Raw genomic sequence first — 27957 nt, 5'->3', positions numbered from 1 at the left:
CTATAAAAATAGATACCTGTATAGTCATTTGGAAAAAGGGCAGACATGCCTCCCCATGATTCCTGGTCTATGTTACCGCAGGTTAACGGTGCTAAGTGACACAACTGATCTCAGCTCGGGTAGGGGGTTTGAAAGGACAACCAGAGTTTGCACTGCTGACGGTTAGCGAGTCACCACTGCCTTGTGCGACTGGCAGGGAAGGCTGGGTTCAACTGTGATGCCTCAATTAATCATCATCATCATAGGCAGTCCCTCAAAATCGAGGAAGACTTGCTTCCACTCTAAAAGTGAGTTCTCAGGTGGCTGTATAGTCCAATGCGGGAATTACAGTCTCTGTCACAGGTGGGACAGGCAGTGGTTGAAGGAAAGGGTGGGTGGGACAGATTTGCCGCACGCTCCTTCCGCTGTCTGCGTTGGTTTTCTGCACGCTCTCGGCGACGGGACTCGAGGAGCTCAGCGCCCTCCATTTTGGGAGGTCTTGGGCCAGGGATTCCCAGGTGCTGGTGGGGACGTTGCACTTTATCAAGGAGGCTTTGAGGGTGTCCTTGAAACATTTCCTCTGCCCACTTGGGGCTCGCTTGCCTTGCAGGGGTTCAGAGTAGAGCGCTTGCTTAGGGATTCAATTCGTCAAATAGCCTGTTGATATTCTGAATCTGGGCTCAAGAATGGTTTTTTGAAGAAAGTATCAAAAAGCCAATGAGGTCCATAGACCACACTTCAGCATGGGTTAAATCTTTTGAGAGGAGAGGGAGGGAAAAGTAAAAAAAATAAACATGCAGTACAATAACTGCTTATCTGTCTTTCGGATGCGATGTTAAACCGAGGCCCCGTCTGCCTGCCCCCTCAGGTGGATGGTTCTATTGGTGTCCTGGCCAATATTTATCCCTCATCCAACATCATTAAAACAGATTATCTAGCCATTATCACTTTGCTGTTTATGGGACCTTGCCACGCACTCTACATTACAACAGTATTTAGACTTCAAAAGTACTTCATCAGCTGTAAAGTGCTTTGGGATGTCCTGAGGTTGTAAAAGGCGCTATATAAAGGCAAATTCTTTCTATTGTCAAGGATCAGTAAGCTTTTACATGTAAAGTTATTCTGAGTGCCCTACAGGCATTGCATTAAAGTGTCTTAGTTGCACATTAGACGTTCTGCTGTTCCTGCTTTACCTGTCATCACCTTGTTCGATTTTACCGAGCGTTTCCACAAACTCACTGAATTTCATCTCTTCCCGCCTAGACTTTGGCTTGAAGTTCTTGAAGTTAACCATTTTCTTTTCATCATAGTACAAGAATGTGTGTGTTTTGGCAACATAAATGGAAAAGTCCCCATCTCCAATATTCTCCTGCAAGTAGTCCAGGTCCCATTTCAGTGCTGGGTACACGAGGTTGGTGTCTGTCAACACTACTGGCTCCTAGAATGGAAAAAGGGAAAACACATTAACATAGATTTCACTGAAGTATGTGTGCAATTGTGCTTTTATTAACCCTATTCCCAATTTGGCAGCATCTCTGCATAATAGAAGAAATACCAACGGTATCCCTGTTCTGTATCAATTGCTATTAAGAACTAGTTGGTTTATTAGTAAAGGTTTAACAATCACACTACACATTACCAGTTCATCCACCTGCCTCATCGTGGATCTCCTGAACCCAACTGGCTGGGGTTTTATTGAGTCTTGTGAACATCACGTGACTGGCTAAGCCACTCCCAACTCAACAGCTCGACCAACCTGCGAGCATCCTCACGGGTGTGCACATTACTCCTGTATTTTCTGAAACACATCAGCTTATAATACACACAATGCCAGTACAGTGCGACAGGACAAAACCCAATACCAATACACAATCCCATGAATACCATCACAATGACGGATAAGGTTGTAGATATTGTGGATGATGAGAAAACAGGTGAATAACTAACTGAAACTACAGCAATATACTGGAGACAACCTGCAACACATAGAAAGACAGACTTGCATAGCACCTTTCATGACCTCCGGCAATGTGATAATGACCAGATAATCTGATTTTGTTAGGTTGATTGAGGGATAAATATCGGCCAGGACAACAGGGATAACTCCCCTGCTCTTCTTCGAAATAATACCATAGGATCTTCTACGTCCATCTGAGAGCAGACGGGTCCCTCAGTTTAACATTTCATCTGAAAGACAGCACTTCCAACAGTGCAGCACTCCCTCAGTGCGCTCAAATCTCTAGATAGCTCAAATGAGTGTCAGCTGTGGCTCAGTGGATAGCACAATTGCCTTGGAGTCAGAAGGTTATGCGATCAAGTCCCACTCCAGGGACTTATCCACATAAATCTAATTTGCACACAGCAAGATCCTACAAACTGTAATGAGATAAATGACCACATAATCTGTGTTTTCTAAGGACACAATTCATCTTTCGTATGAAATGTTAAACCGAGATCCCGTCTGCCCTCTCAGGTGGATGTAAAAGATCCCATAGCACTATTTCGAAGAAGAGCAGGGGAGTTCTCCCAGTGCATTGGCCAATATTTATCCCTCAACCAACACCGGAAAACAGATCTGATCATTCCCACTTTGCTGTTTGTGCGCAAATTGGCAGACACATTTCCTACATTGCAATAATGACTACAATTCAAAAAAAAGCCCTTAATTGGTCATACAGCACTTTGAGATACCCTGAAGTCGTGAAAGGGGCTATATAAATACAAGTGTTTCTTTCTTTCCTTTGGAAACAGAAGCCTCTGATAACGTAGTTACTCCCTCAATACTGCATTTAAGTGTCACCTTGGATCTCGTGGAGTGGCGTTTGAATATATAACCTTCAGACTCAGAGGGGAGAGCATTCCAACGCAGCTAAAGTGACATTGCTGAGGGTGGGCATGTTTTGATGTCCCTCTGTACTTTTTTCTCCAGGGAGTCAATATCGTCAGCCACGTGCGGTGACCAAAACCACTAAGTGTGGCCCGGACCAAAACCTTGGAAAGCCTAAGTATAAAGTCCTTAGTTTTATACTGCACTGTTCTAGCAACATAACCCAAATCCTTATTTGCCTTCCCAATGGCCTGGTCACACTGCATGTGCATATAACACTTGGGTCCCCTCTCTTGACCCTGGCCTTTAGTGGGTACCACCACAAAGCATAAATCTGCCTGAAACATCTGAAACCCATATACCGAGCAGTGCACTTATTCACACTGAAGGGCATGGGGCCCAATCCTCAACCTCCATAAATCACACAACCACGTGCGGGTTTCTACTCATCCTCTGCAAATACATTTTTTTTTTAGAAACAGAACGGCCCAGACACCGGTTTCATGGGTGTTTAAAAAAAATTAAGCAGGTGGCTGCATTTAAACAAAAAAAGTTTGGCTTGTGATGGTTGTCGAAATAAAAAGCACCGCAGCTAAGTAAGTGCGCATATTTTTTTAAGATGCTTACCTTTCTATCATTGTTTATTATGGTGTTGTTTCATTAGAAGTGAATGAAGCAGATTGCGTGATAAAATGTCCCCTTTTGTCGACTTTCAATGTTTACCACGACACCTTCAGACGAGCGTTGCCAACTCTGGTTGGACGTGTTCCTGGAGATGTTATCACGTGACCTGCCTCCAACTGCCCCGCTCCCACCATTGGTGGCCCGACCATGTCCAACCTTCACAGAATCACAGAACATTATGACACGAGGCCATTCAGCCCATCGTGTCTGTGCTACCCAGTCTTATCCCACCTTCCAGCCTAGGTCGTAGCCCTGTAGGTTACGGCTCTTTAAGTGCACATCTAAATACCTTTTAAATGTGATGAAGGTTTCTGCCTCTACCACCCTTTCAGGCAGTGAGTTCTAGACCTCCACCACCCTCTGGTGATGAAATGTTTCCTCATCTCCCCTCAAATCCTTCTACCAACTACTTTAAAATCTATGCCCCCTGCTTATTGACCCCTCTAAAGGGAAATAGGTCCATCCTAACCACTCTATCTAGACCCTCATAATTGTATACACCAATCAGAAAGTGAATAGACTCTTCATTTCCAGATTGGATGATTTCAACTATCAAACAGCCTTTTCCCCCATGTCCAATATTTTTATAACTAGCAAACAAAAGTGTTCAAATAAATGTTTTTTTTAAACAAAATGCACCATTTTATTATTGTCCCTGTGATTTTTCTCTCCCTGTTGCTCACAGCAGTTCTCTGGAGAATAGTCTTTTAATTCCTCGAGAGTCCAGGCCAATCCTGGAGGATTGGCAACTCTACTTCAGATATGCAAAGATAAAAACGCAATATGCTGGTTATGGCAGAAAGTAGGAGGCTCAATTTCACACTGCGCTGGGTCTGGTCGTGCCTGTATCCAGATTTCTCAACAGCAAAAGGTACCTGCTTCCAATAGGGAAACTAGCTCTGCCCTCTGAGTGCAGGGGAAGTTCAAATGTGAAATGGAGCCATTAAGTCAACCTTTAACTTACAACCTTAGCCCTCAACTCATGTTTGGTAAACACTAGCATCGAGAGAGAATGACATGAAACGTTATTGGGAGACATTTGTCCTTCCGAATTCGCCTACTCGCTTTCATTGTAGAGTTCATAAAACTGCGACACAAACAAAAAAATACATTGCAGCTAAATTGCATTTCATATTTGACATAATTAAATGTTATAACAAGTCCATAAAGTTTGGCTCCCATTCACTGTGTCCGTGCCACACACATCATTCACTGCGATAGAAGAAAATACAATTGCAGCGCATTTAATGCCGTGCGTGCGCTTTCAGACTCACATGTTTATTCCGCAATCGCGGAGAGTATCGTCTACCACTCTGACAACGACCGGGAGCCGGTGGGCTGGGAGGTGCCGCCCGCCCGCCGCCGCCAGGTGGCGCTGTGTCCGCTCCGCCCTCAGACCAAGCCGCGCCGAGAGCCTACGTGACTGGGGCAACGTACACAGGGACATGGGGGAGGAGGGAGGCTGTGGCTAAAAAAACACCGCAACCAGGAGGGGGAAGGGAGGACAGAGAGATAGCACAGTGTAGCACTATTTCAACACCACACTCAGCCCACAGATATACTCAGTGCCAACATTGCTCATAACCCCCAGCCCACAGATATATTCAATGCAGCAATGCTGATCTCCCCCCTCCCTCAGAGATATAGTCAATGCAGCAATGCTGATACCCCCAGCCCACAGATATATTCAATGTAGCAATGCTGATACCCCCAGCCCACAGATATATTCAATGTAGCAATGCTGATGCCCCCAGCCCAGAGATAGTCAATGCAGCATCACCACCCCCAGCCCAGACTGAGGTGCAGCATTGCTTAAAAGAAATTAGGGATGCATTTATGCTCCGACTGTAGCACTGCTGCGACCTGGTTTCACTTTTCGCCAACACTACAGTTATAGCCTAAATGCAGCTTAAATCCCCGACCTGATAGTGGACTGAGACTCCCTGGAGAAGGGAGTTTCGCTCTGCTTTGCTCCAAGGTCGGGTTCACAAGTTTAACATCTGTGCAAAGTAAAGCCCTCTTTGTACCAATGTATATGTGTGCCGTCAGGAACATCGTGATCCCAGTGAGAGCTCCTTAATAGCATTTGCACGTCAGTGCTACACCCTCACTGTTTCGAGGAGGCACTTTTGGCTGAATTGTCCAGGGTTTAGAACAGCATGGATCACTCAGTTTCATCACAGCAAGGAAGACAAAACAATTTGGTCTCAGCTACTGGTTGAAATCCCTTTGTGGCCTCGCCCCTCCCTATCTGTGTAACCATCGAGAGCCCTACAACCCTCCTTAGGACTCTGTTCCTTGGATTCTGGCCTCTTGTGCATCTCCTCTTTGCTTCACCATTGGTGGCCGTGCCTTCATCCATCTCGGTCCCACGCTTCGGAATGCATCTCCCTAAATCCCTCCGAACCTTCACCTCCCTCTGCTCCTTATACCCACCCCTTCGCCCAAGCTTGTCACTCACCCTTCCTAATATTTCCTTCGTTGGCTGGGTGTCCATTTTTGTCTGATTGCACCCTTGGAACCTTTTTCTATGTTAAAGGAGATATATAAATGAAAGTTGTTGTTTAATCTTGAGCTCGTTGCCAGAGAGAAAGGCAGAGGCAACAACAATAACTTGAATTTATAAAGCGCCTTTAACATAGTGAAATATCCGAAGACATTTCACAGGAGTATTACAAGATTAAAAAGTTTGATACGAAGCCACATAAGGAGAAATCAAGGCAGGTGACCAAAAGCTTGGTCAAAGAGATAGGTTTTAAGGAGTGTCTTGAAGGAGGAAAGAGAGCTAGAGAGACAGAGAGGTTTAGGGAAGGAGTTCCTGAGATTGGGGCCCAGGCAACAGAAGGCACGGCCACGAAAGGTTGAGTGATTATAATCAGGGATGCTCAAGAGGGCAGAATTAGAGGAGCGCAGACATCTCAGGAGAAGGGGGAGGGGGGTTGTGGAACTGGAGGAGATTACAGAGATGGGAGGGGCAAGGCAATGGAGGGATTTGAAAACAAGGATGAGAATTTTGAAATTGAGACGTTGCTTAACCGGGAGCCAATGTAGGTCAGCGAGCACAGGGGTGATGGGCGAGTGGGACATGGTGCGAGTTAGGACACGGGCACCTGAGTTTTGAATCACCTCTAGTTTATGTCGGGTGGAATGTGGGAGGATAGCCAGGAGTGTGTTGGAATAGTCAAGTCTAGAGGTAACAAAGACATGGATGAGAGCTTCAGCAACGGATGAGCTGAGGCAAGGGCGGAGATAGGCGATGTTACAGAGGTGGAAATAGGCGGTCTTAATTATGCTGTGGACATGTGGTTGAAAGCTCATTTCATGGTCAAATATGACACCAAGGTTGCGAACAGTCTGGTTCAGCCTCAGACAGAAGTTGGGGAGAGGATGGAGTCAGTGGCTAGGGAACAGAGTTTGTGGCGGGGACCGAAAACAATGGCTTCGATCTTCCCAATATTCAACAGGAGAACATTTCTGCTCATCCAGAACTGGATGTTGGACAAGCAGTCTGACAATTAAGAGACTGCGGGGGAGTCGAGAGAAGAGGTAGTGAGGTAGAGCTGGGTGTCATCAGCAAAAGGGGGAGAGACCGAGAGAGAAAGGGGGGAAGAGACCGAGAGAGAAAGGGGGGAAGAGACCGAGAGAGAAAGGGGGGAAGAGACCGAGAGAGAAAGGGGGGAAGAGACCGAGAGAGAAAGGGGGGGAAGAGACCGAGAGAGAAAGGGGGGGAAGAGACCGAGAGAGAAAGGGGGGAAAGAGACCGAGAGAGAAAGGGGGGGAAGAGACCGAGAGAGAAAGGGGGGGGAAGAGACCGAGAGAGAAAAGGGGGAAGAGACCGAGAGAGACAGGGGGGAAGAGACAGAGAGAGAAAGGGGGGAAGAGACCGAGAGAGACAGGGGGGGGAAGAGATCGAGAGAGAAAAGGGGAAGAGACCGAGAGAGGAAGGGGGAGACAGAAAGAAAATGATTGTAACAGCACCATCAAAGGCTTCACTCTTAAAAAAAAATTCAAAGATAGAATGGCAGCCATCAAAAAGGTGGACCAGGCCTGTACCCCAGAGACACAGGAAGACCAGCAGCAAGCCTCAGAGACAAAACACTATCAAGTTGAGCCAGACCAATAGAAGGCCTTTTGCAGCCAACAGGTTCTCAATAGAACTGATTCTTCCCAGTTTCCCCACTGCAACCAATGTACTCAGCCATGACTCAGTGGGTAGCACCCTTGCCTGAGTCAGAAGATTGCGGGTTCAAGTCCCACTCCAGAAACCTGAACACGCAATCCAGACTCGACATTCCAGTATAGTGCTGAGGGAGCGCTGCGCTATCGGAGTTGCTGTCTTTCGGATGAGACGTTAAACCGAGGACACGTTTGTCCTCTCAGGTGGATATAAAAGATCAGGGGAAGAAGAGTTCTCCCCGGTGCCCTAGCTAATATTTATCCATCAATCAACAACGCCACCAAAAAAAAATCTGCTCATTAGCAAATTACTGTTTGTGGGAGCTTGCTGTGCACAAATTGGTTGCCGCGTTTCCCACATTACAACAGTGACTACACTCCAAAAGTACTTCATTGGCCGTAAAGTGCTGTAGGACACCCAGAGGTCGTGAAAGGCGCTATTTAAATGCAAGTTCGATTAGCAACGTTTTAGATTATTTTTCTTTAATATGCATGCTGCCCAACAAAAATAAGATCACAGTGCCAAATGAAATTGAATCTGTAACTGATCTCAGTTTGTCATGCTGCAAGTATAACCGTCCCTTAAAATTTATAGCTGTTTGTATTTAATTCCAAAGTGAACAGCTACTGAGAACAGATCAAAGGCTCCAAACAAATTGCACCCTTGTTAATAATTGACAGAGCTGAGGTATGAATTGTATGTTGCACTGTGCTTGGCATTAAATCAGGCATTCCACAACAGTCAGAACTCAAACATCCATCGAAAGGCCGTGATTGTCGTTTAGAGGGTACGGAAGTGAGTAACAGTGCTGATTCTCTACATCAGGAATTTTAAGTTATCAGAAAAGATTGAAGAGGGGTGTTTTGTTTTGGGAAAAAGACTTTGGGATGACTTCATTGACTTTGTCAAGATCATGAAGGGTTCGACAAAGATCGCCTGTGCAAATTGTTCACTGCGGCACAGAGTTCCACTACCAGGAGAAACAAGTTAAAATTTCGGGGTGAGAAGCATTGTCGGGCAGAAATTCAGAAGGGAGAAAAAATTAAATCAAAACAAGTACTGGATTGTTAACGAGCAAATTTCAAAAGGATGAAAAGAGGCCCAGCCTAGGTAACTTGCATGGCAATATTGGGAGATAGCTCTCCAGTCCAGCAGTGCGAGGACCTACAGGGTACAGACTAAAGCACTCTGACCAGGGGCAGCAAAGGGCTCACAGCAAGAGTTCTAGCTTTGAGTAAATAGGGAGATAAGCACAAACAGAAAATATGATAAAGTTAATGCTTGTAATAAAATATAAAACCAAGAAAAATACCGAAAGCAGAGACAAGAAGCAAAACGGGAAATTCGAAGAGGTAAGAAAGAGAACGAGAAAAGACTGGTCAACATAAAGAGTAGAGTGAAGGCTTTTATAAGCACATTAGAAGATAAGTCAAAGAAATGATGGGGCCACTAAAAGACAAAGGGGCAATCTCATACCAGAGAATAGACGACGCGTTGAACTCAGTGATCTCGGCATTACAAAAAAGGTGAAATAAGGGAGTGCCTGTATCAGAGGGGGGTGTGCAAAAACAACAAACTGATAGAAGAAGCAAAATCTACCAAAATGAGAAACTGCAATTGTACCAAAGTACTACAAGGTGGAAAATGTTACACCCGTATTAAAAAGAGGGCTCGGGATAACCCAGGTTAACTAGACTAGTTAATCTTTTGTTGAGGCACTTTACAGCCTTCTAGACTCAACATCGAGTTCAACAATTTCAGGCCATAACCTCCCCACCCCTGATCTTATGAATTTTCTGTTTCCCATGGCAGTGGGTAATTATTCTGCCATTCACACCCTATCTAGACTCATCTTTTTCTAACTTCTGCCATTACCGTCTCAAGTCGGCCCATCATTCCTTTTGTCTCTCAAATCTCTCCTGCCTTCCACCGTATCACAGACCTTCCGTTTTGTTCTTTCCTCCCCTCCCCCTTTCAGTGCTCCTTAAGAATTTGTTCATTTCGAACTTTTACCAGTTCTGACACAGGGTCATCGACCTGAAATGTTAACACTATTTCTCTCTACAGATGCTGCCTGACCCGCTGAGATTTCCAGCATTCTCTGTTTTTATTAACTATAGACTAGTTCGCCTCACATTAGTAATAAGCAAACTGAAGGGATAAAATTAGTAGCCATCAACATGGCTTTGAAAGGAGGAGGTAATGCAGGACTAATTGAATCAAATTCTTTAAGGAAATTAGAGCAGATAGAGGTTCTTTTTGCTGAGTAACCCCATCGGAGAGTCACATCCCATGCACCCGCCCCCCGCCCCCCCCCCTTTCTAAGAAGGGGCTAGATGATTGAAAGCGCAATTGCAAATGATGGGATGGGAGAGGGTGAAATGCACAAGAGGCCAGTGTCAGAGGAACAAAGACTTCCAGAGGGGGTTGTAGGGCTGGAGGCAGGGGCGGAGGAGGGTGGCGTTCCAGAAGCAGGTGATCTTTCTGATGGCGAGGATACGGGATCAAGCACTCAGCTTGGGTTTGAATAAAGGAGCCACGGTGTGAACCCAAGACAGTGGCGAGGGGAGGGGGTGCCAGGGATCTGGATATAGAGCTTGTGGTGAGGGCTGAAGATAATGGATTTGGTCTTCCCGATGTTTAGCTGGAGGAATTTGTGGCACATCCTGGACCAAATGTCAGACATGTCTCCTGACAACCCGGAGGCAATGGAGAGATGAGGAGAGGTGGCAGAGAGGGAGAGTTTGACGTCTCCAGTCCTTTTTGAAGGAAGACACAGGTTATTTCCACTCTGCCAAATGGCGATAGGATGCATGCAGAGTGAAGGCCCAGTACATTTAATAAATTGTGATAGCTACACCATCATCATAGGCGGTCCCGCGAACGAGGATTATTTGTTTCCACACCAAAAGGGATGAGTTCACAGATGTTTCAAAGAAGGACCCGATATTCCAGTCCTGAACTCCAATTGAGGGGGTGGAAGATGCCTGTGCATGGATTTTTTTAACGTGTGGTGACCGTTGCACATCAGCCACCACACGGGCTTGACCGAGCTAGGTCTTGGTCCAGTGGCAAGGGTTAACCAGGACGACTGGAGACCTGCTCTGCTGCACGGACCTAGTGTGCACACATATCGCAGTGTGGGCTGGCCCTCGCCTCTTCTGAGCCCTGTGCCTTCATTTGCCGCACTCCACCATGATCTCTCACCGCTCCTTCGCCGCACCTGCTGCACCGCAACTACACAACCCGTGAATGAAAACTGATTTAGACCGTGGTTCGGCTTGAAGCACTGTGATTGTGTTTGACTGTTGCGCACCACTTAATCCCGAGAGACGGCCGTGAATCCAAGACCCTCCTGCACCATTGTGAACTGTGTTTCTTTTAAAAATCCAGTTGGGTACTCACTCCTGCACAAACACTGGAACAGAAGTTCCAATAAACGATGAAGTGGTTTACAACGGCATCAGTCTCCAGCAGCTGCCTGGTCGGTAAAGCAGTGCGGACGCTGCTTGTGAACAGCGGTTTGGTTCTGGAGAAAGATAACACACTGGGTCAACGCATTGTCCTTTCACTTCTGAGACTTGGATCTGAATCTGATCCAGAGTAATGAGATAAAAGCCCCTCTTTCGCTTGCTGTCTTGCCACTTGTGCGGCTAATGTGTAAAATTAATTTCTAGCCCGCTTGACTCCACCAACACAAACCCAGTGCTAAATTTGTCATCTCATTCAGAGATTGATACTAAATAGAAAATATCACACTGGGGGGAGTAAGGGGTGCCCTTCTGAAGTAGAGGTAAAGGTACATTGTGGAGGAGAGGAGGGAGGGCTTTATTGTGCATCTGTGTGATACCTGACCTGGAAATATTACTGCTGACGTTGGACGACTGAAATAGGAAGGTGTTTGATTCCCTAGCACGATAAACACTGCACTTTTTGTATGTAAAGAAAAAAAAATGCTTTTGTTTTATTCTCAAGACAACACCGACACCGAAAAACAGATGATCTGGTCATTATCACATTGCTGTTTGTGAGACTTTGCTGTTTGCAAATTGGCTGACACATTTCCTACATTCCAACAGTGATGACACTTCAAAGATACTTAACTGTTTGTCGTTGGGATGCCCCGAGGTTGTGAATGGTGCTATAGAAGTGCAAATCTATCCTCCCTTTCACTCACAAACTCCTTTTTCCTCCCCTCTTCATTCTACTTCCTCCTCCCACCTCACCCTGACTCTCGGTGCGACAATATGTATACACAGGTGAGGTGGCTGGCTGAAGAATAACAGGCATATGGGTTTAAACTTCCACATCTCCACTTCCCTCTCCTCATTCAAGACCCTCCTAAAAACCCACTTCTTTGACCAAGCTTTTGGGCACCCACTTCCTAGTAACTCCTACTTTGTTGTTACAACTAATGGTGGAGAGACCGATTATAAGAAAATTACAGACTGGAAGAAATGACCATCTTTCAATGCTACACCCTCAGCCTTTTCTTTTCCAGAGAAAAGAGCCCGGCCTGTTCAGCCTTTGCCGATAGCTGTAACCTCTCAGTTCTGGTATCATCCTTGTTAATCTTTTTTGCACCTTCTCCAGTGCCTCTATATCCTTTTTATGATACAGTGACCAGAACTGTGCACAGTGCTCCAAGTGTGGTCTACTTCTCTTCCAACCTGGTAGACGTACTGTATTACGTTAAATCATGATCTCTTGCTCAAATTATAATTGTGTGCTCTACTGTGCTAGTAATCCTATCTTTGCGTTTCCACAAACTGCTGGCATCAATGAAAAGTGGAGCCTGTTGACAACTGACATCACATCAAAGAACAGCAACATGCACGTAAGTCAGTGAATTGCATCCACAGAATGGACTGCAATATTGTCTTGGTGCATTGCAGCTCATGAGAGCATCTCATTCATTGGGAGATTAGCACATTCTCCGGGCCCGACCCTGCTCTTTCCTGATACCCACACAAGCACACTTCCAGTAAGAGGTCACTGGCTAGAGGTCAGGATGGGGAACCGCTAGCTGATTTTCCACGTCACGGAGCAGAGGTCAATTATGCATTCCTGCTGCCGCACCAGACAGCTCGGAACAGACTGGGTAATAAAGCAGAGATTCCTGACCTGCTTAGCTGAACTGGTCAACGCATTAACCAGCTGAGTCACTGAGGGAGCTATAACAGACCTTTTCTGGGTGACATCTCGTTTTGCTGATGAATCAATGTTTATGTTGCTGCCAGAATTTTGTGTCAGTAGAGGCTTTGATGAGGTGAATCGGGAAAGATTGTTTCTGCTGGTTGGGGAGTTAGTGAAGGAGGGGGAAATCATCAATTTATTTGCACAAAGTGTTGTTGGAGCGTAATTTGCCTCGCCGCGGGGAAAGGTTGAGGCAGGGTCAGTTGCATTTGGGATGAACATCGGAAGTGGGGGAAAACACAAGGCTAGAGAGAGGGAGCAGGGGAGGGGATGTCATTTGTTTTGGATTGATCTGGCAAAGAGTCAGGCAAAGGCATAATGGGCCGAATGACCTGCTTCTGTGGGGTAAACTTCTAATAGCAACAATCGGAACTCTGCAATCTATTCCACCCCCGTGGTTTCTGTATGTAGCCTAGACTTTCCAAGTGCTGTTATTGTGACAACTGAGGTAACCCATTTAAAATAACCACGCTGTTAAAATAACACCAACTGCAATACCCTGCGTAGCAACTGTTGATTGTAAACGGCTGCATACTGTTGCCTATGCTGATGGCCTTCAAGGAGGATGTTTCCCCTAGTTGGGAAGTCTAGAACAAGGGGTCACAGTCTCAGGATACGGGGTAGGAAATTTAGGACTGAGATGAGGAGAAATGTTTTCACTCAGAGGGTGGTGAACCTGTGGAATTCTCTACCACAAAAGGCTGTGGAGATCAAGTCACTGAATCTATTTAAGAGGGAGATAGATAGATTTCTAGACACAAAAGATATCAAGGGGTATGGGGAAAAAGCGGGAATATGGTATTGAGATGGAGGATCAGCCATGATCAGATTGAATGGCGGTGCAGACTCGAAGGGCCGAATGGTCTACTACTGCTCCTATTTTCTATGTTTCTTGGTGCCATTTCCAGATAATGAGGGGGAAACAGGGGGAAACACTACAAGTTTACTGTCGATCAGAAACACTTTCTGCTTTGCATTATTGCTTAACTTGTGCAGTATAAATCGGATGCCAAGGTAAAACCTAACACCAGAGCAAGTGCAGTAAGGCTCATTCCTCCAGGGACTGTCAGTCCCATTCGCTTTGGTAACAGGTCAGGACCCGACTCCAGATTTAACAAACTCTTCAATTTATTGTAGTGCCTTTCACACCCTCGGAGCGCTTCACAACCAATGAAGTACTTTTGAAATGGAATCACTGTTGTTACGGAGGCAAACACAGCATCTAATCTGCACACAGCAAGGTCTGTAATCTATGGATGCTCACAGGTTTTCATGGACCACGTATGTATAAGGTGTCTGACTTTGATGCAAACATTGATGTTATCAGAAGATTGCAGGTTCAAGCCCTGCTGTGATCATTTTAACTAAAATAGTTGTAGATCTATTGAACAGAAATCGTTGTAGAGCTGTTGAGTTGGTAGTGGCTTAGCCAGTCATGTGGCGTTCACAAGACTCAATAAAACCCCAGCCACTTGGGTTCGGGGAATCCATGATGAGGCAGGTTTTTTGAGCCTGTTGGATGTGTAGCATGACTGTTAAACCGTTTGCTGATAAACCAACTAGTTCTTAATAGCAATGTATTGCTATGAATTCTTAAGCAAAGAACCCATGAAGCAAATACATTACAAGGTCCACAAGCAGCAATGAGATAAATGACCAGTTGGTCAGCTTTGCTGGTGTTAGTAGAAGGACAATTGTTGGCCACATTGGGGAAATCCTCTGCTTTTATTCTGAAAAGTGCCATGGGATCTTGTATGTCCAACTAAATAGGCAGTTGGGACCTCGGTTTAATATCTCATCTGAAATACAGCACTTCTGGTAATGCAACACTCCCTCGGTAACGCACTGCCTGTCAGCCGAGATTATGGGCTCAAAACCCAGAGTGGGACTTGAATCCACAACCATCTGACTCGAAGGCAAGAGTGGTAGCAGTGAACTAAGCAAAATTGCCTCACAACAATGTTATGCCTGTAATGTAGATGCCCCTATGATAACAGTAAGGGACAGGGACATTGTTCAGTGTGTGGTGTTAGACAACTCCACAGATTCTGATTATATCAAACCGTAGCAAAGAGGTTGAGTGGAGTGACTGAAGTGGAATACAAGAATCTATGATAACCCAAAGTTATTAAGCTGATGCCCAGATCCACATGCCAAGAACTGTTGGACAATCAGTTAAACCTCCAGCACAATGTAATCATGAATAATATTTGCATACCTGAACATTCACTTAAATTAAAACAGGTAGAACTCGGAGGTCCAGCCCTTCCGATGGACTGTATATATTACAGACCAGGTGTCAAGTATTTACAGCATACACAGCAAACTATACAATTTTCAGAATCCCTGTAACTTGAGTGTCTGTTTCTACCTTCTACTTCAAGGCACACAAGGTGCAGCCTTGGAATGAGAAGCAAGGTTGCCGCCACAAATACCATTCCTTAGCAACCGACTCCATCCTATCATCTGTCTGAGGCTGAACCAGACTGTTCACAACCTTGGTGTCATATTTGACCCTAAAATGAGCTTCCGATCACATATCCTTAGCATAACTAAGACCTATTTCCATCTCCGTAACATCGCCCGTCACCGCCCTTGCCTCAGCTCATCTGCTACTGAAGCCTTTATCCATGCCTTTGTTACCTCTCGACTTGACGATTCCAACGCACTCCCAGCTGACCGCCCACATTCTACCCTACATGAACTTGAGATGAACCAAAACTCGGTTGCCCGTACCCTAACTCACTCCAAGTCCCCCTCACCCACCACCCCTATGCTCGCTGACCTACATTGGCTCCCAGTTAAACAATACCGAGTTCAAAATTCTCATCCTCTTTTTCAAATCCCTCCATGGCCTCATCCTTCCCTATCTCTGCAATCTCCTCCCATCCCAAAACAGGACATCGGGGATAACTCCCTTGTTCTTCTTCAAAGTAGTCCCATGGGATCTCTTACGTCCACCTGAGAGAGCCGACGGGTCCTCGGTTTAACGTCTCATCCAAAGACAGCACCTCCGACAGTGCAGCGCTCCCTCAGCACTGCAATGGAGTGTCAGCCTAGATTTTTTTGTGTGCTCAAGTCTCTGGAGTGGGACTTGAACCCACAACCTTCTGTCTCAGAGGCGAGTGTGCTACCCACTGAGCCACAGCTGACACTAGTTGGTGTGTGTTAGTACTACACCAGCAAGTGCATTTACACCAGGCTACTGGGAGATCTGGATAAGTTATTTTATGCTCCAATTGTTCTGTTCAGTTAATCTCCTTGACCAGACTCATTGGGGTAGTACTTACTCCAGCTCTGTGGGTGGTTCAGAATAAAGACAACAAAAGAAAGAACATGCATTTATACAGTACTTCCCACACCCTCAGCAGGCCCCGAACCTATTCACAGCCAGTGAAGTACTTCTGAAATGTAGCCACTGTTGTGATGTAGGAAAGGTGGTACTCAAGTTGCGCACAGCAAGCTCCCTCAAACAGCCATGAGCCAAATGGCCAGATGATCTGTGGATGGTGTTGGTTGAGGGATAATTATCGGCCAAGACGCCGGGAGAGTTCCCATGCTCTTCTTCAAAATAGTGCTTTGGGATCTTTTACCTTCACTGGAAAGGGCAGACGGGGCCTCGTTTGAACATCTCATTCAAAAACAGCAATTCTGACAGTGCACTGGAGACTCCCTCAGTACTGCACTAATGTGTCAACCCAGATTATGTAGCCAAGTCTCTGGAGTGGGTTTTCTATCCATGACCTTCTAGCTCGGAGCCAAGCGTGCGACCACTGAACCAAGGTTGACACATTATTGCCAACATTCATGGTTAAGGCCACGGAGTTGCTTTTTTCGTGGAATGCATTCCCCGAAAGACTGGTGAAACTTCTAAAACCCCAAGTAATAGAAACAATATTTAACTGCAACCAAGATACCGAATTCTGAACAGATGGTGCTGCAGAGCACATCTCCAAAAATGTAGACAAAAATTCAGATTTGCTTAAAAACGGGATTAAAAGTATTCGCAAATATATTCGTACACCATAAATTATTGTCCCTGTTCTTACATGAAGTTTCAGTTTAATATCTCATCCAGCACCTCTGGCAGTGCAGCATTCGCTCAGTGCTGCACTGAAGTGTTAGGACAGATTATTTGCTCAAGTCTCTGGAGCAGGGTTTGAACCCGCAACCTCCTGACTCAGAGGCGAGAGTGCTACCAATGAGCCACGGCTGAGGGAGATTGGGATTTTGGGGAGGGGGCAATAGGAAGAGACCCTCAACTGTGGCAGTGAGAAGCAGAATGCTACAACTGGTGTCAGTTGTGGCCCAGTTAGCATTCTTGCCTCGGAATAAGAAGATTGTGGATTGAAGTCCCACTCCAGAGACATGAGCACATAAATCTAGGCTGACACTTCAGTGTGGTACTGACTGGCGTCTCTCGGATGAGACGTTAAACCGAGGTCCTGTCTGCTCTCTCAGGTGCACGTAAAACATCCTATGGCACAATTCGAAGAAGAGCAAGGGTGTTATCCCCAGTGGCCCGGCCAACATCTATCCCTCAATCAACATCACTAAAACATTGTCACATTGCTGTGGGAGCTTGCTGTGCACGAACTGGCTGCTGCGTTTTCTACATTACATCAGTGACTACACTTCAAAAGCACTTCATTGGCTGCAAAGCGCTTGGGGATGTCCTGAGGTTGTGAAAGGCGTTACAGAAATTCTAGATCCAAGTAGGAAGCCAGAGTGTAAAGTAAATGACGTCAGGTCAAGAGGTTGTGAGTAAACAGAGACAGAGGTGTGGGGAGGGTTAGGAGAGCAAGAGATAAACATGGACTGGCTACTGTTGAAGCACAAAGTCCCCATTCTGCTATCAGCTCATTTTCCAGCACTGCTGCCAAAATTTTCCAGCACTGCGGCCAAAATGCTTGTTCAGAGGACAATTTTTCCAATGGTGCAACACAAGCCAAATTTTTGATCAATCACTTTTAATATTCAGCATTAAATTGCAGTACATTGGTAACTGATTACAGTTCTAAAGGAATGTAACATCAATCCCTTCCATTTGCTCTGTACCCTATAACCAAGATTAAAGCACAGAAACTGAATGAGTGATTGTGTGATACATAGAAGTACAGTCAATTCAAGCCCCACCAACACACTGTGCCTGGGTATTGACCGCGTTCCTCTGGCAGACTGCTTGCATTTCATCAAGCTGCCTCTCCGCCTTCTCAGACGGATGTCGGCTGTAAATAATTCACTAATGTTACAGTGTGCCAGACACATTTCTGTTTGTACTGCCAACGATACACACATGCCCCTAGTCTAAACTCACAAATTCAGTGTGTTCTCTCACTCAATTCTCCATTACAGTTTCTCCCAGTCTCTTGAACTTTCCACCTGATCTCTTTACATCGATGTATCAGTTTCTCCAATGACCCTTTTCACCCTCCAAGTTCCTATATTAATGGATAGTTGGCCTTTCTTTTGGGTTTCTTGTCCTCTCCAACTCTCTCCCATTATCCTGGCCACGGAATGTTTCAGTCAGCACCTGCAATGCTCCAGGGTCTCATAACACTGGGGATTCTTCATCTGATGGCCTTTAACAGGCTTCACATCAGAACTCAATCTTGCCTTTGCCACAAACTTTCTAGCAAGGTCCGTTGGAGAACAATCCAGAATGGAAACCCGAACTACGAGAGTAATGTGGATAAATGCTCCACCTTGTCTGAGATCAGCTAACTCAACACAATCTACAGACTGAACCTGGGGTTTGGCTCAGCTCCATACAACGCACTGTGTTTACACCTGAGCCACAGGGGAAAGCTTTGTGCTAAAGACACTTTGTACTGAGTCAGCTGTTCTCTCCCCAACTCATGATACTATAATGCACAAATCAATAGTTGCTAGAAGATAGCGTGCAGGTACCTGTACTACCATGTTATTGACACCCAAGTATAGGGTTGTCAACAGACAGCACCTCAATACTGTCAGCCATGGCTCTATGGGTAGCACTCTCGCCTCTGAGTCAAAGGTTGTGGCTTCAAAGCCCACTCCAGAGACTGGAGCATAAAATTCTAGGCAGATACTCCAGTGCTGCATTGTCAGAGGTGGCATCTCTCGGATGAGACGTTAAACCGAGGCCCCGTCTGCTCTCTCAGGTGGACATAAAAGATCCCATGGCACTGTTTCGAAGAAGAACAGGGGAGTTATCCCCGGTGTTCTAGCCAATATTTATCCCTCAATCAATATCGCAAAAACAGATGATCTAGTTATCACATTGCTGTTTGTGGGAGCTTGCAGTGTGCAAATTGGCTGCCATGTTTCCTACGTTACAATAGTACTTAAAAAACACACTTCAAAAGTACTTCATTGGCTGTAAAGCACTTTAGGGCATCCTGAGATATCAAAGGTGCTATATAAATGCAAGTCTTTCTTTCTTACCGCGGATAACCTGTCATATAAAACCTGACCTCTATACCCTCACTGTATGGTATGATTCTTCCTCAGCTCTATATAATTCGACCATTTCTCTTCAGCTGCCTCTCTGTCATACACTACTTCTCAACAACACTGTCCTTTGCTGTGCATTACATTATTTCCTGTCTCTTTCCATCATTTGAGCACATCTACGCTGACATTCCAACACAGTACTGATGTGAATGTGTGAAAATGTATAAGCCATAGAGACAGTGAAGTGAACAAAGGAATAATGGAAAATAACTAAAAGAATGTCACTGAAAATATTACAACATCAGCACAATTAACAGACTTGCTCAAGGTCGAAGTTACTCGTCACGCCAGTAAAATTGTAACATTTACAAGCAATGTGTGAGAAAGCTCTTTGTGAAAAACAGTTGCAGTAACCACTTGCCCGTATTTAATTGGGCAAGGAAGGCCAGGTATCGGCTAATGAGTGGACAAAGGGAAGGAGGGATCACAACGATAGGGCGAACTGAATGTCTCTCAATTGTATCACGTACTGAAAGTGTATAACCGTTGTGACCCTACATTGTAACGTGGCTTGTCCGAGGGAAGTGGGCGCACTCTGAGGGAGAGTGTTCCTTCGTTCTGATAAGTCCCGGCCGGTGAAACAATTAATAAAGACTGCTTTGTTGTAAGCTGCTTTGGTGTTCGCATCAGTGTATTCGCTGAAACAGATTGAGGGAAAAAGAATCCGGATCAACATTTGGTGTCAGAAGTGGGATCTCAACAGACTACTGCCGAAAACTTGCGAATTAAGAGCCAGACTAGCCTTGGACGAGATGGGAGGAAAGTGGCCACTGGAGTGAGTATACTTTAAATACCACTCCAGTTTCCTTCCGTTTCAAAAGGTCTGAGGAAAGTTTGGCCACTTGCTGGTTCTCAGGTAGCGTCTGAACAAGATCCAGGACAATCTGGCGAATACCTTCTAAACTTAGAATAGGGAAGGATAGGAAAATCGCATGGCGACGCGGATGGAGGTTAGGGCTTAGAATAGGTAAATCTGGAACCTAGAACAAATTAAGTAAGGCTTACCGCGCGGCGACGCGGAGGGATAGACAATCGCGCGGCGACGCAAACAGGAAAACCGCGTGGCGACGCGGAGGGATAGACAATCGCACGAATGTTAGGGAATTACGTAAAATTAAGCCGCGGGGCGACACGGGACTGTGTAAATTTAAAATTGTACTTATTCCAGGTACGGCGTCGATCTTGTATATCACTTGGTCCGCCTAGGCTCTGGATAAAATAACTTAAACCACCGCGGGGCGACGCGGGGACAATCGGGACTAATTAGGACCCTGATCCTACGCGGGGCGACGCAAGGATGGGTAATTTAGATAAAACTACGAATTCCCTGAAAGATCATGGATCCGAAAATAGAGCCGGCCAAAAAAAAATTAATAGGAAAGAAGAGAGACTTTTGTGAACGTCTGTTTTAAATGAGAAGTGCTTGTGTGATTTTGACTGTGGATATGAAAGCTTTGTGAACGTCTGTTTTAAATGAGAAGTGCTTGTGTGATTTTGACTGTGGATATGAAAGCCTGTTTGGGAAACCGGGGAGTTGTGGTTTGTTTTAGCTCCACCCACTTTTTCAAACAGAGTGAAAGTTTTTTTAACCCTTCGTAGTGTTGTCCTGTATGTGGGAAGTTTAAGAGCGTGAACCTTATTGAATTACATTTTAAGTTAGGAACGCAGGTGTGGATATATTCAGATGATAAGTTACGGAGCTAGGAAATGCACAAAGGATAGGTTTGTTGAGTAAAAGATAAAAAATACATGGTCCCGGTGGTTAAAAAAAAAAAAAAATTATTTGACACGCTCACTTACTTGTCGAAAGAAAATGCAATGATTGATTACATTGGGGTGAAAGACATAAATTTAGTCTCGGAATGAGATAAAGAATGCCTTTTAAAAAAAGCTTCTAAACTCAAAAAAAGTTTTAAATAAAGATTGAAATTACAAAGTTTGAATTGGGATTTTGAGATAATCAGAGAAGGCACAGCAAAATACTGAGGTGGATTAAAAAAAAAATGTATTATATTAAATCTGATCTCTAAAAGAAAATAGGAGATATAAAACTAAAAGGTTTGGAAACAATCTAGAAATCAGGGATCAGGTCAAACTCCTGGGCGAGTGGCGAGCTATCTGCGAAGGTGTAAAAGGGACTTTTTGAGATGTTAGAAACAATGGGCTTTGGCAGTATAGGAGAGACATTGTAACGACCTTGAGGCTGGAACAATTGAGATAACGAAAAGCAGCCCTCAGCCTACGTGCCAGATTCCTCTAGTTATGGAAAAGACGGAAAAAAAAGACGCAACCTTGAAAGAAAACAAATTGAACGAATTTGAAAGAAAAAGTGTCTTCGATTGCCTGAGATTTTAAATTAACAAATTTACCGAGACCCGAGCCCTCTGTGTAAAATACAAAACCTAATTTGAAGAAAGGAGATCTTAAAAAAAAAAGACGTAACATACTAAATAGGTGCTGAAAGGAAAAAAAGTGTTCTGAGATTTTAAATTATGAGAAAGTTCCACTGCAGTTTGAAAAGATGCATCACTTCTGTCGAGTTGGCAGGAGAACGCCACTAAATTAGGGTTCTTTTAAATGGAAGGAGGACATGTTAAAACCGTAGACGTCTTAAAGAAAGAGTGCGCGCACGAGAAATGTACTAAGAGTTCCACTCGGACCTCTGAAAAAGGTATCGACAGACTATGTAGTCAAATGGTTGGTTTTGCATTGACCGAGGCTGATGCCGAAATTGAATTTCAGTAAACAAATAGCTATTAAAAATGTGTGGTCTCGTTTTAAATCAATTTAAAAAAAAAAAAAATATTTGGCAAGTACTTGAATTAGAAGTTAAAAATTGGAGTTTAATCTAAATGCTGCCTTTCCTGATGAGAAGACTTTTATTATGACGGCTTTATTAATGATTTCTGCTGTTTAACGGATTCCTAATTTCTAAGCAAGTTTTGAAGGCACAAAGACTTTTTTTTTCAGATGATTACGTGAAGTCACGTAATGACATCAGGTCTTCTTACAAACCTGTAAAGGAGTTAACCCTTTCCATTGACAGCCGTTTTATACTGAACATTATTAATTTGGATTTCTTAATAGAAAAAAGACTCACCTAACAGAGGAAATGGTGCGATAGTCTGAATAAAAATAAAAACAGAACTAGCTTATGTAATAATACTTGCCTGATACAATAAAGAAATAGATACTCAAAAAAAACAAATTGAAGAGTTAAAAAGCTAAGATAAATAAGCTGAAAGAGATTTAAAAAAACGGGACCAGACAGATACAGATAGTACAGTGCACAGCCATAGCACCATCACCTGTGGCAAAAGAGCCAATGTACCCCACGGTAGGAAATCCATAAACCCAATCTAACCCTGACCTCCGATTTCACGGAGTGACCTCGACATGCATGGATAAAAGATGAGTCAGACTAAAACCTTGCAAAGGATAAGTTAGCCTCGGAAAAACCAATGCCAACCATCCAAGATGTCATTAAAGCACAGGAGGACGCTCCTGAAAAGGAGAAACTGTTGTGGAAAGATTATGGATGTACTTATGACAATGTTTCTAAACTCTGGACTACTCCCACGGAACAGACTTGCATGTCTGACGAGTTGGCCCTATGGGTTATTGAATGTATGTACTTTGCTACTCATTGCGGAGCAAGGACAACAAGTGACACGCTTTTGGCCACTTGGCGGCACCCTAGACTCCAGGCGCTGGCCCAGAACATCAGTAGTCGCTGCCTTGTTTGCCAACAGCATAATCCAGGGAAGGGAGTCCCCTGTGATTGGGGCAAGACGCCCCTACCAGAAGGTCCCTTTGAGACCTTGCAGTTGGACTACATTGAGTTGTAAAGAGTTCAGTGTTACAAATATGTGTTAGTAATAGTAGATGTGTTTAGCAAATGGATCGAAGCCTACCCTACCCTGGACAATAAGGCTCAAACTATTGTTAAGGTGTTAATGAGGGAAATTGTTCCAAGATATGGTATCCCAGCTCGACTGAGTTCCGATAATGGCCCTCACTTTATTGGCCAAGTTAACAAAAAATTCTGTTCCCAGATGCGCATTAACCAGCAGCTGCATTGTGCCTACTGACCCTAAGCTGCGGGACTAGTTGAACGTGCTAATCAAACTTTTAAAACCAAGCTTGCAAAACTGGTAGCATCAACCGGACTCAATTGGCTCAAACTCCTTCCCATAGCACAAATTCCAGATCCGAACTACTCCCACCGGTAAGGTTAGACTGACCCCCGCTGAGGTCATTTATGGTAGACCCCTTAGGACCCCCTAGAATCAGAATGTCCCCTCCACTGCCCAATTCCACCACATGACTGAGGAAATGACCACCTATGTTCTTTCTCTGACTCAGGCTCTGCGAATAGCCCACAACCAGGTTCAAGATGCTCACCTCGACCTCCCAGTTTTACCAGAATCGTCCCTCGTGGCACCAGGGAAGTATGTCCTGATTAAGAAATGGATTCGGAAGGGATTAGAGCCACGATGGGAGGGGCCTTTTCAGGTGTTACTTACTACCCCCACTGCAGCTAAGGTTGAGGGGAGAAGTGCCTGGGTTCACCTGCACCACTGCAAGCTCACCACCCTCTAACGAACCTATTTTACTGGTTATTCTAACTCCTGTTTCTGTTCCAGACTTCCTCTTCTCCATAGCTGAATAAGGTTCTTCCTAGGAGCGTCCTGACTAACCGAGTGGGTCCTGAGGAGAACAGTTTGAACTCCGACCCGTAGTGATAGACAACCAGCTACACCGACGGTGAACTGAGAAGAGGCGAGAAAACCGAACTCTGAATCAGCAAAATATTCGGACTATTTATCCTTGTCCATAGAGACACTACAAGAAACATTTTGTTAACCTAGAGCGATAAGATGAAACTGTGTCTGTGTGCCAGTCTGTATAGTAGCGTTGGTGTACGACAGGTGCGGCGCATGGGAGGGGAGACTGAAGCGAGAGCTCCATGTAACACCTTTTTGGACATGTCTTATGTTTATGCACAAAATGGGAACTTTTCTAGATGCTGGGTGTGCTCACATATCCCTATACATTCCAAAGGGGGAATTCCTTTGCGTCCCGTTCCACTGACCCTGTCAAGTGGCTTCTGAGCCAGACTAGCATGAGAGGAGGGGGGCCAATGCAACTACGAAAGATGAAAGGCGGGTCAAGAGAGGGATCACGGAGGGCAGGAGGAGCCTCATACCGTTATCGTGTGGACAACCACGGGGACGTCACCAAGTGGGAGAGTGCTGGGTACCCCATTAGTCAAACGTTCCAGGGATGGTACCAACCACCCTATGACCGTAAAAAGGAACCCCCATTCTTAGTCCTGACCAATACCTCGGGGATCGGGAGGCCAACCGGGAACATATGTTTAACCCGAAATATCATAGGGTACAGCGATTGCCCACACAGTCTCAACATCACAACAGGTGCACGAGTCACTATCCTCTCTCACCTTCCGAATAAAACAGGTGGAGGTCTGTGAGCCCAGTCTTGGGACCCCAACACAGGGTCCTGCTATCTGGGATATGTGGTGCCATTTGTGCGGCAAATACGTACCCTGGCGGAAGCACATGCCTCCAGCCGACACAGGCGAGCCTTCACCCCCGCCGAAAGGTTCTTTGGGGTCATGATGTTCCCATTCCCATGGATGAAGTACAGAACCTAGAGAGGGTATTGGAACAGATAGTAAACTATAGAGGACATCACGACCGGAATGACCGTGGCATTACAAAACCGAATGGCCCTCGATTATCTGTTAGCTGAGAAAGGGGGAACATGTGCCCTGATAGGATCTGAATGTTGCACTTACATCCCCGATAATTCAGAAAACATAACCAATCTCGCTGATCACCTAAGAAGGGAGGTAAAGAAGTTATCCACCCCTGCAGGAGGAGTAGGCTGGTTTGATTGGCTGTTAGGTGGATCCTGGGGATCGTATCTAATGCATGGAGCGATTATTCTCATCGTAGTAATAATCACCTGTTGCTTGATTATGGATTGCTTTAACCTTTGTTGTAAAGTCATGATGGCAAGATTAGCAAACCCTCTTGTGGCCAGGGGTTCCCGGGTTATGATCCAGCAAACTAAAGACCTACTCGACAAGGAGGATCAGGAAAGAGAGTGCGAACGGCTGAATGCGATACTCCTGGAATAGTCACCAGGGTTATCATGGAATGATAAAAGGGGGGGAATGTGAATGTGTGAAAATGTATAAGCCATAGAGACAGTGAAGTGAACAAAGGAATAATGGAAAATAACTAAAAGAATGTCAGACTGAAAATATTACAACATCAGCACAATTAACAGACTTGCTCAAGGTCTAAGTTACTAGTCACGCCAGTAAAATTGTAACATTTACAAGCAATGTGTGAGAAAGCTCTTTGTGCAATGTGAGAGAAAGCTCTTTGTGAAAAACAGTTGCTGTAACCACTTGCCCGTATTTAATTGGGCAAGGAAGGCCAGGTATCGGCTAATGAGTGGACAAAGGGAAGGAGGGATCACAAAGGATAGGGCAAACTGAATGTCTCTCAATTGTATCACGTACTGAAAGTGTATAACCGTTGCGACCCTACATTGTAACGTGGCTTGTCCGAGGGAAGTGGGCGCACTCTGAGGGAGAGCGTTCCTTCGTTCTGATAAGTCCCGGCCGGTGAAACAATTAATAAAGACTGCTTTGTTGTAAGCTGCTTTGGTGTTCGCATCAGTGTATTCGCTGAAACAGATTGAGGGAAAAAGAATCCGGATCAACACTGAGGGAGCACTGCATTGTAGTAGCGGTCATTCTTTGGATGAGACATTGAACCGAGAACCCAGCTACTAGGTTGAGGTGAACACTAATGATCGAAGGGAACCATTTAAAGAAGTTCAGGGAGGATGTTCTGGCCAACATCTCTTCCACAACTATCACCACAAACCGATTGACTGGCAATTCGGCTCATTGCTGTTTGCATAATCTTGCTGTGAAAAATGGCTGCCACATTTACCTAGTTAACACACCGTATTTCAAATTCGCTTCAAGTGAAGCAACTGTTTCAGATCAAGTATATTATAAATGGAACTCTTTCTTTTTGAAAGAACTTCCATTTATAAAGTGCCTTTCATGACCTCAAGATGCCCCAAAGCCCTTTACAGCCAATTAAGTACTTTTTGAAGTGTAGTCACTGTTACAATGTAGGAAACGCAGCAGCCCAAGTGCATACAGCAAGCTCCCAGATAATCTCTTTCCATGGTGTTGGTTGAGGATAAATATTGGCTAGGACACCGGGGATAACTCCCCTGCTCTTTGCCGGCATGGGCTTGACAGGCTGAATGGCCGCCTTCTGTGCTGTAACCATTCTATGATTCTCCGAATACCTGAGAGGACAGAAGGGGCATCTCATCTGAGAGACGGCACCTCCAACAGATCAGCACTTCCTCAGTACTGCACTGGAGTGTCAGCCTAGATTTTGTACTCAATTGTCTTGAATGGGGCTTGAACTCATAAACCCCTGACTCAGGTGAGATTATTAATCACTGAGCCACGGCTGACACCTGGCGATGCCACTTGAAGTGTCCTCTGGAGAGGGTAGCGGAGGCAAAAATCCCGCAATTACTTTACAGTTGGAAGTTTTGGTGGCAGAATAATGGAGCAAAATGTCTTTTAAGCCTAGAAATTCCTGTTGGTGATACTAGTGGGTGTACACTGAATGTGTTAGTACATGGATGGCATTCTACTCATCTACTTCAATACCCTAAGCTCGTTCAGTGCTTATTTTTGTACCTCTGGTAAATAATGTTTTTTTTGTACTTGTTGCTTTAGATTTTCATTGTACAGTTTGCTTGATCTGGTATATAGAGCATTGTAGTGAAGGTCTCAATAGTACAAACTATTTCCCTCTGCTACACTGTCTCTTGCCCTCTGGCGCCCTCACTGTGTGTCTCTCCCTCTGGCCGCTGCGCTCTCGGTGTCTCTCCCTCTGGCTCTCACCCACTCTCTGTCTCTCCCTCCCTCTGGCCGTTGCGCTCTATGTCTCTCCCTCTGGCTGCTGAGCTCTGTCTCTCTCTCTGGCTGCTGCGCTGTGTCCCTCTCCCTCTGGCGCGCTCTCTGTCTCTCCCTCCGTCCGGCGCTCGCTCCCCGTCTCTCCCTCTGGCCCTCTCTCGCTCTCTGGCGTACGCGCTCTCTCTCCCTCTCCCCCCCACTCCGGCGCGCGCTCTCTCCCTCTCTCTCTCTCTCCCTTCCCCCCCCCCCCCCCCCCCCCCCCCCCTCTGGCTGGCTGGCTGTATCTCTCTCTCTCTCTCTCTGGCTGGCTCTCCCTCCCTCTGGCGCGCTATCTCTCTTTCCCTCTGGCGCTGTCTCTCTCTCCCTCTGCCGCTCTCCCTCTCCCTCTGGCGCTCTCTCTCTCTCCCTCTGGCGCTCTCTCCCTCTGGCTCTCTCTCCCTACCCCTCTCTCTCCCCCTCCCCCTCCCCCTCTGGCTGGCTGGCTGGCTGTATCTCTCTCTCTCTCTCTGGCTCTCTTTCCCTCTGGTGCTGTCTCTCTCTCCCTCTGGCGCGCGCGCTCTCTCTCCCCCTCCCCCTCTGGCTGGCTGTATCTCTCTCTCTCTCTCTCTC

General features: G+C 45.5%; 1 protein-coding gene across 12 annotated transcripts in view; it reads right to left on the bottom strand.

Moving 5' to 3' along the window:
* Positions 1–27957, bottom strand: part of hif1an (hypoxia inducible factor 1 subunit alpha inhibitor) — a 65685-nt gene that overhangs the window by 33432 nt on the left and 4296 nt on the right. For 5 of the 12 annotated variants that reach the window (XR_011588363.1, XR_011588364.1, XM_070865797.1 and 2 more), the window contains exons 2-3: positions 24927–25031; positions 1173–1417 (exon numbers count right to left, since the gene is read on the bottom strand). Coding sequence is in view for 10 of the 12 variants with exons in the window: in XM_070865797.1 (XP_070721898.1) it covers positions 1173–1417; positions 24927–25031 (350 nt within the window). In the remaining 2 variants the exon portion in view is untranslated. Of the gene's footprint in view, positions 1–1172; positions 1418–1618; positions 2074–11072; positions 11197–19856; positions 19997–24926; positions 25032–25942; positions 26083–27957 lie in introns of those variants that run through there. The other 7 variants (XM_070865801.1, XM_070865804.1, XM_070865798.1 and 4 more) reach the window with 6 other exon arrangements.

Source organism: Pristiophorus japonicus, chromosome 22, assembly GCF_044704955.1.
Source record: "Pristiophorus japonicus isolate sPriJap1 chromosome 22, sPriJap1.hap1, whole genome shotgun sequence".
In the NCBI taxonomy this organism is placed as follows: Eukaryota; Metazoa; Chordata; class Chondrichthyes; family Pristiophoridae; genus Pristiophorus; species Pristiophorus japonicus.
Note: the sequence above shows the minus strand (reverse complement) of the source record. Positions and strands in the feature narration are given on the sequence as shown.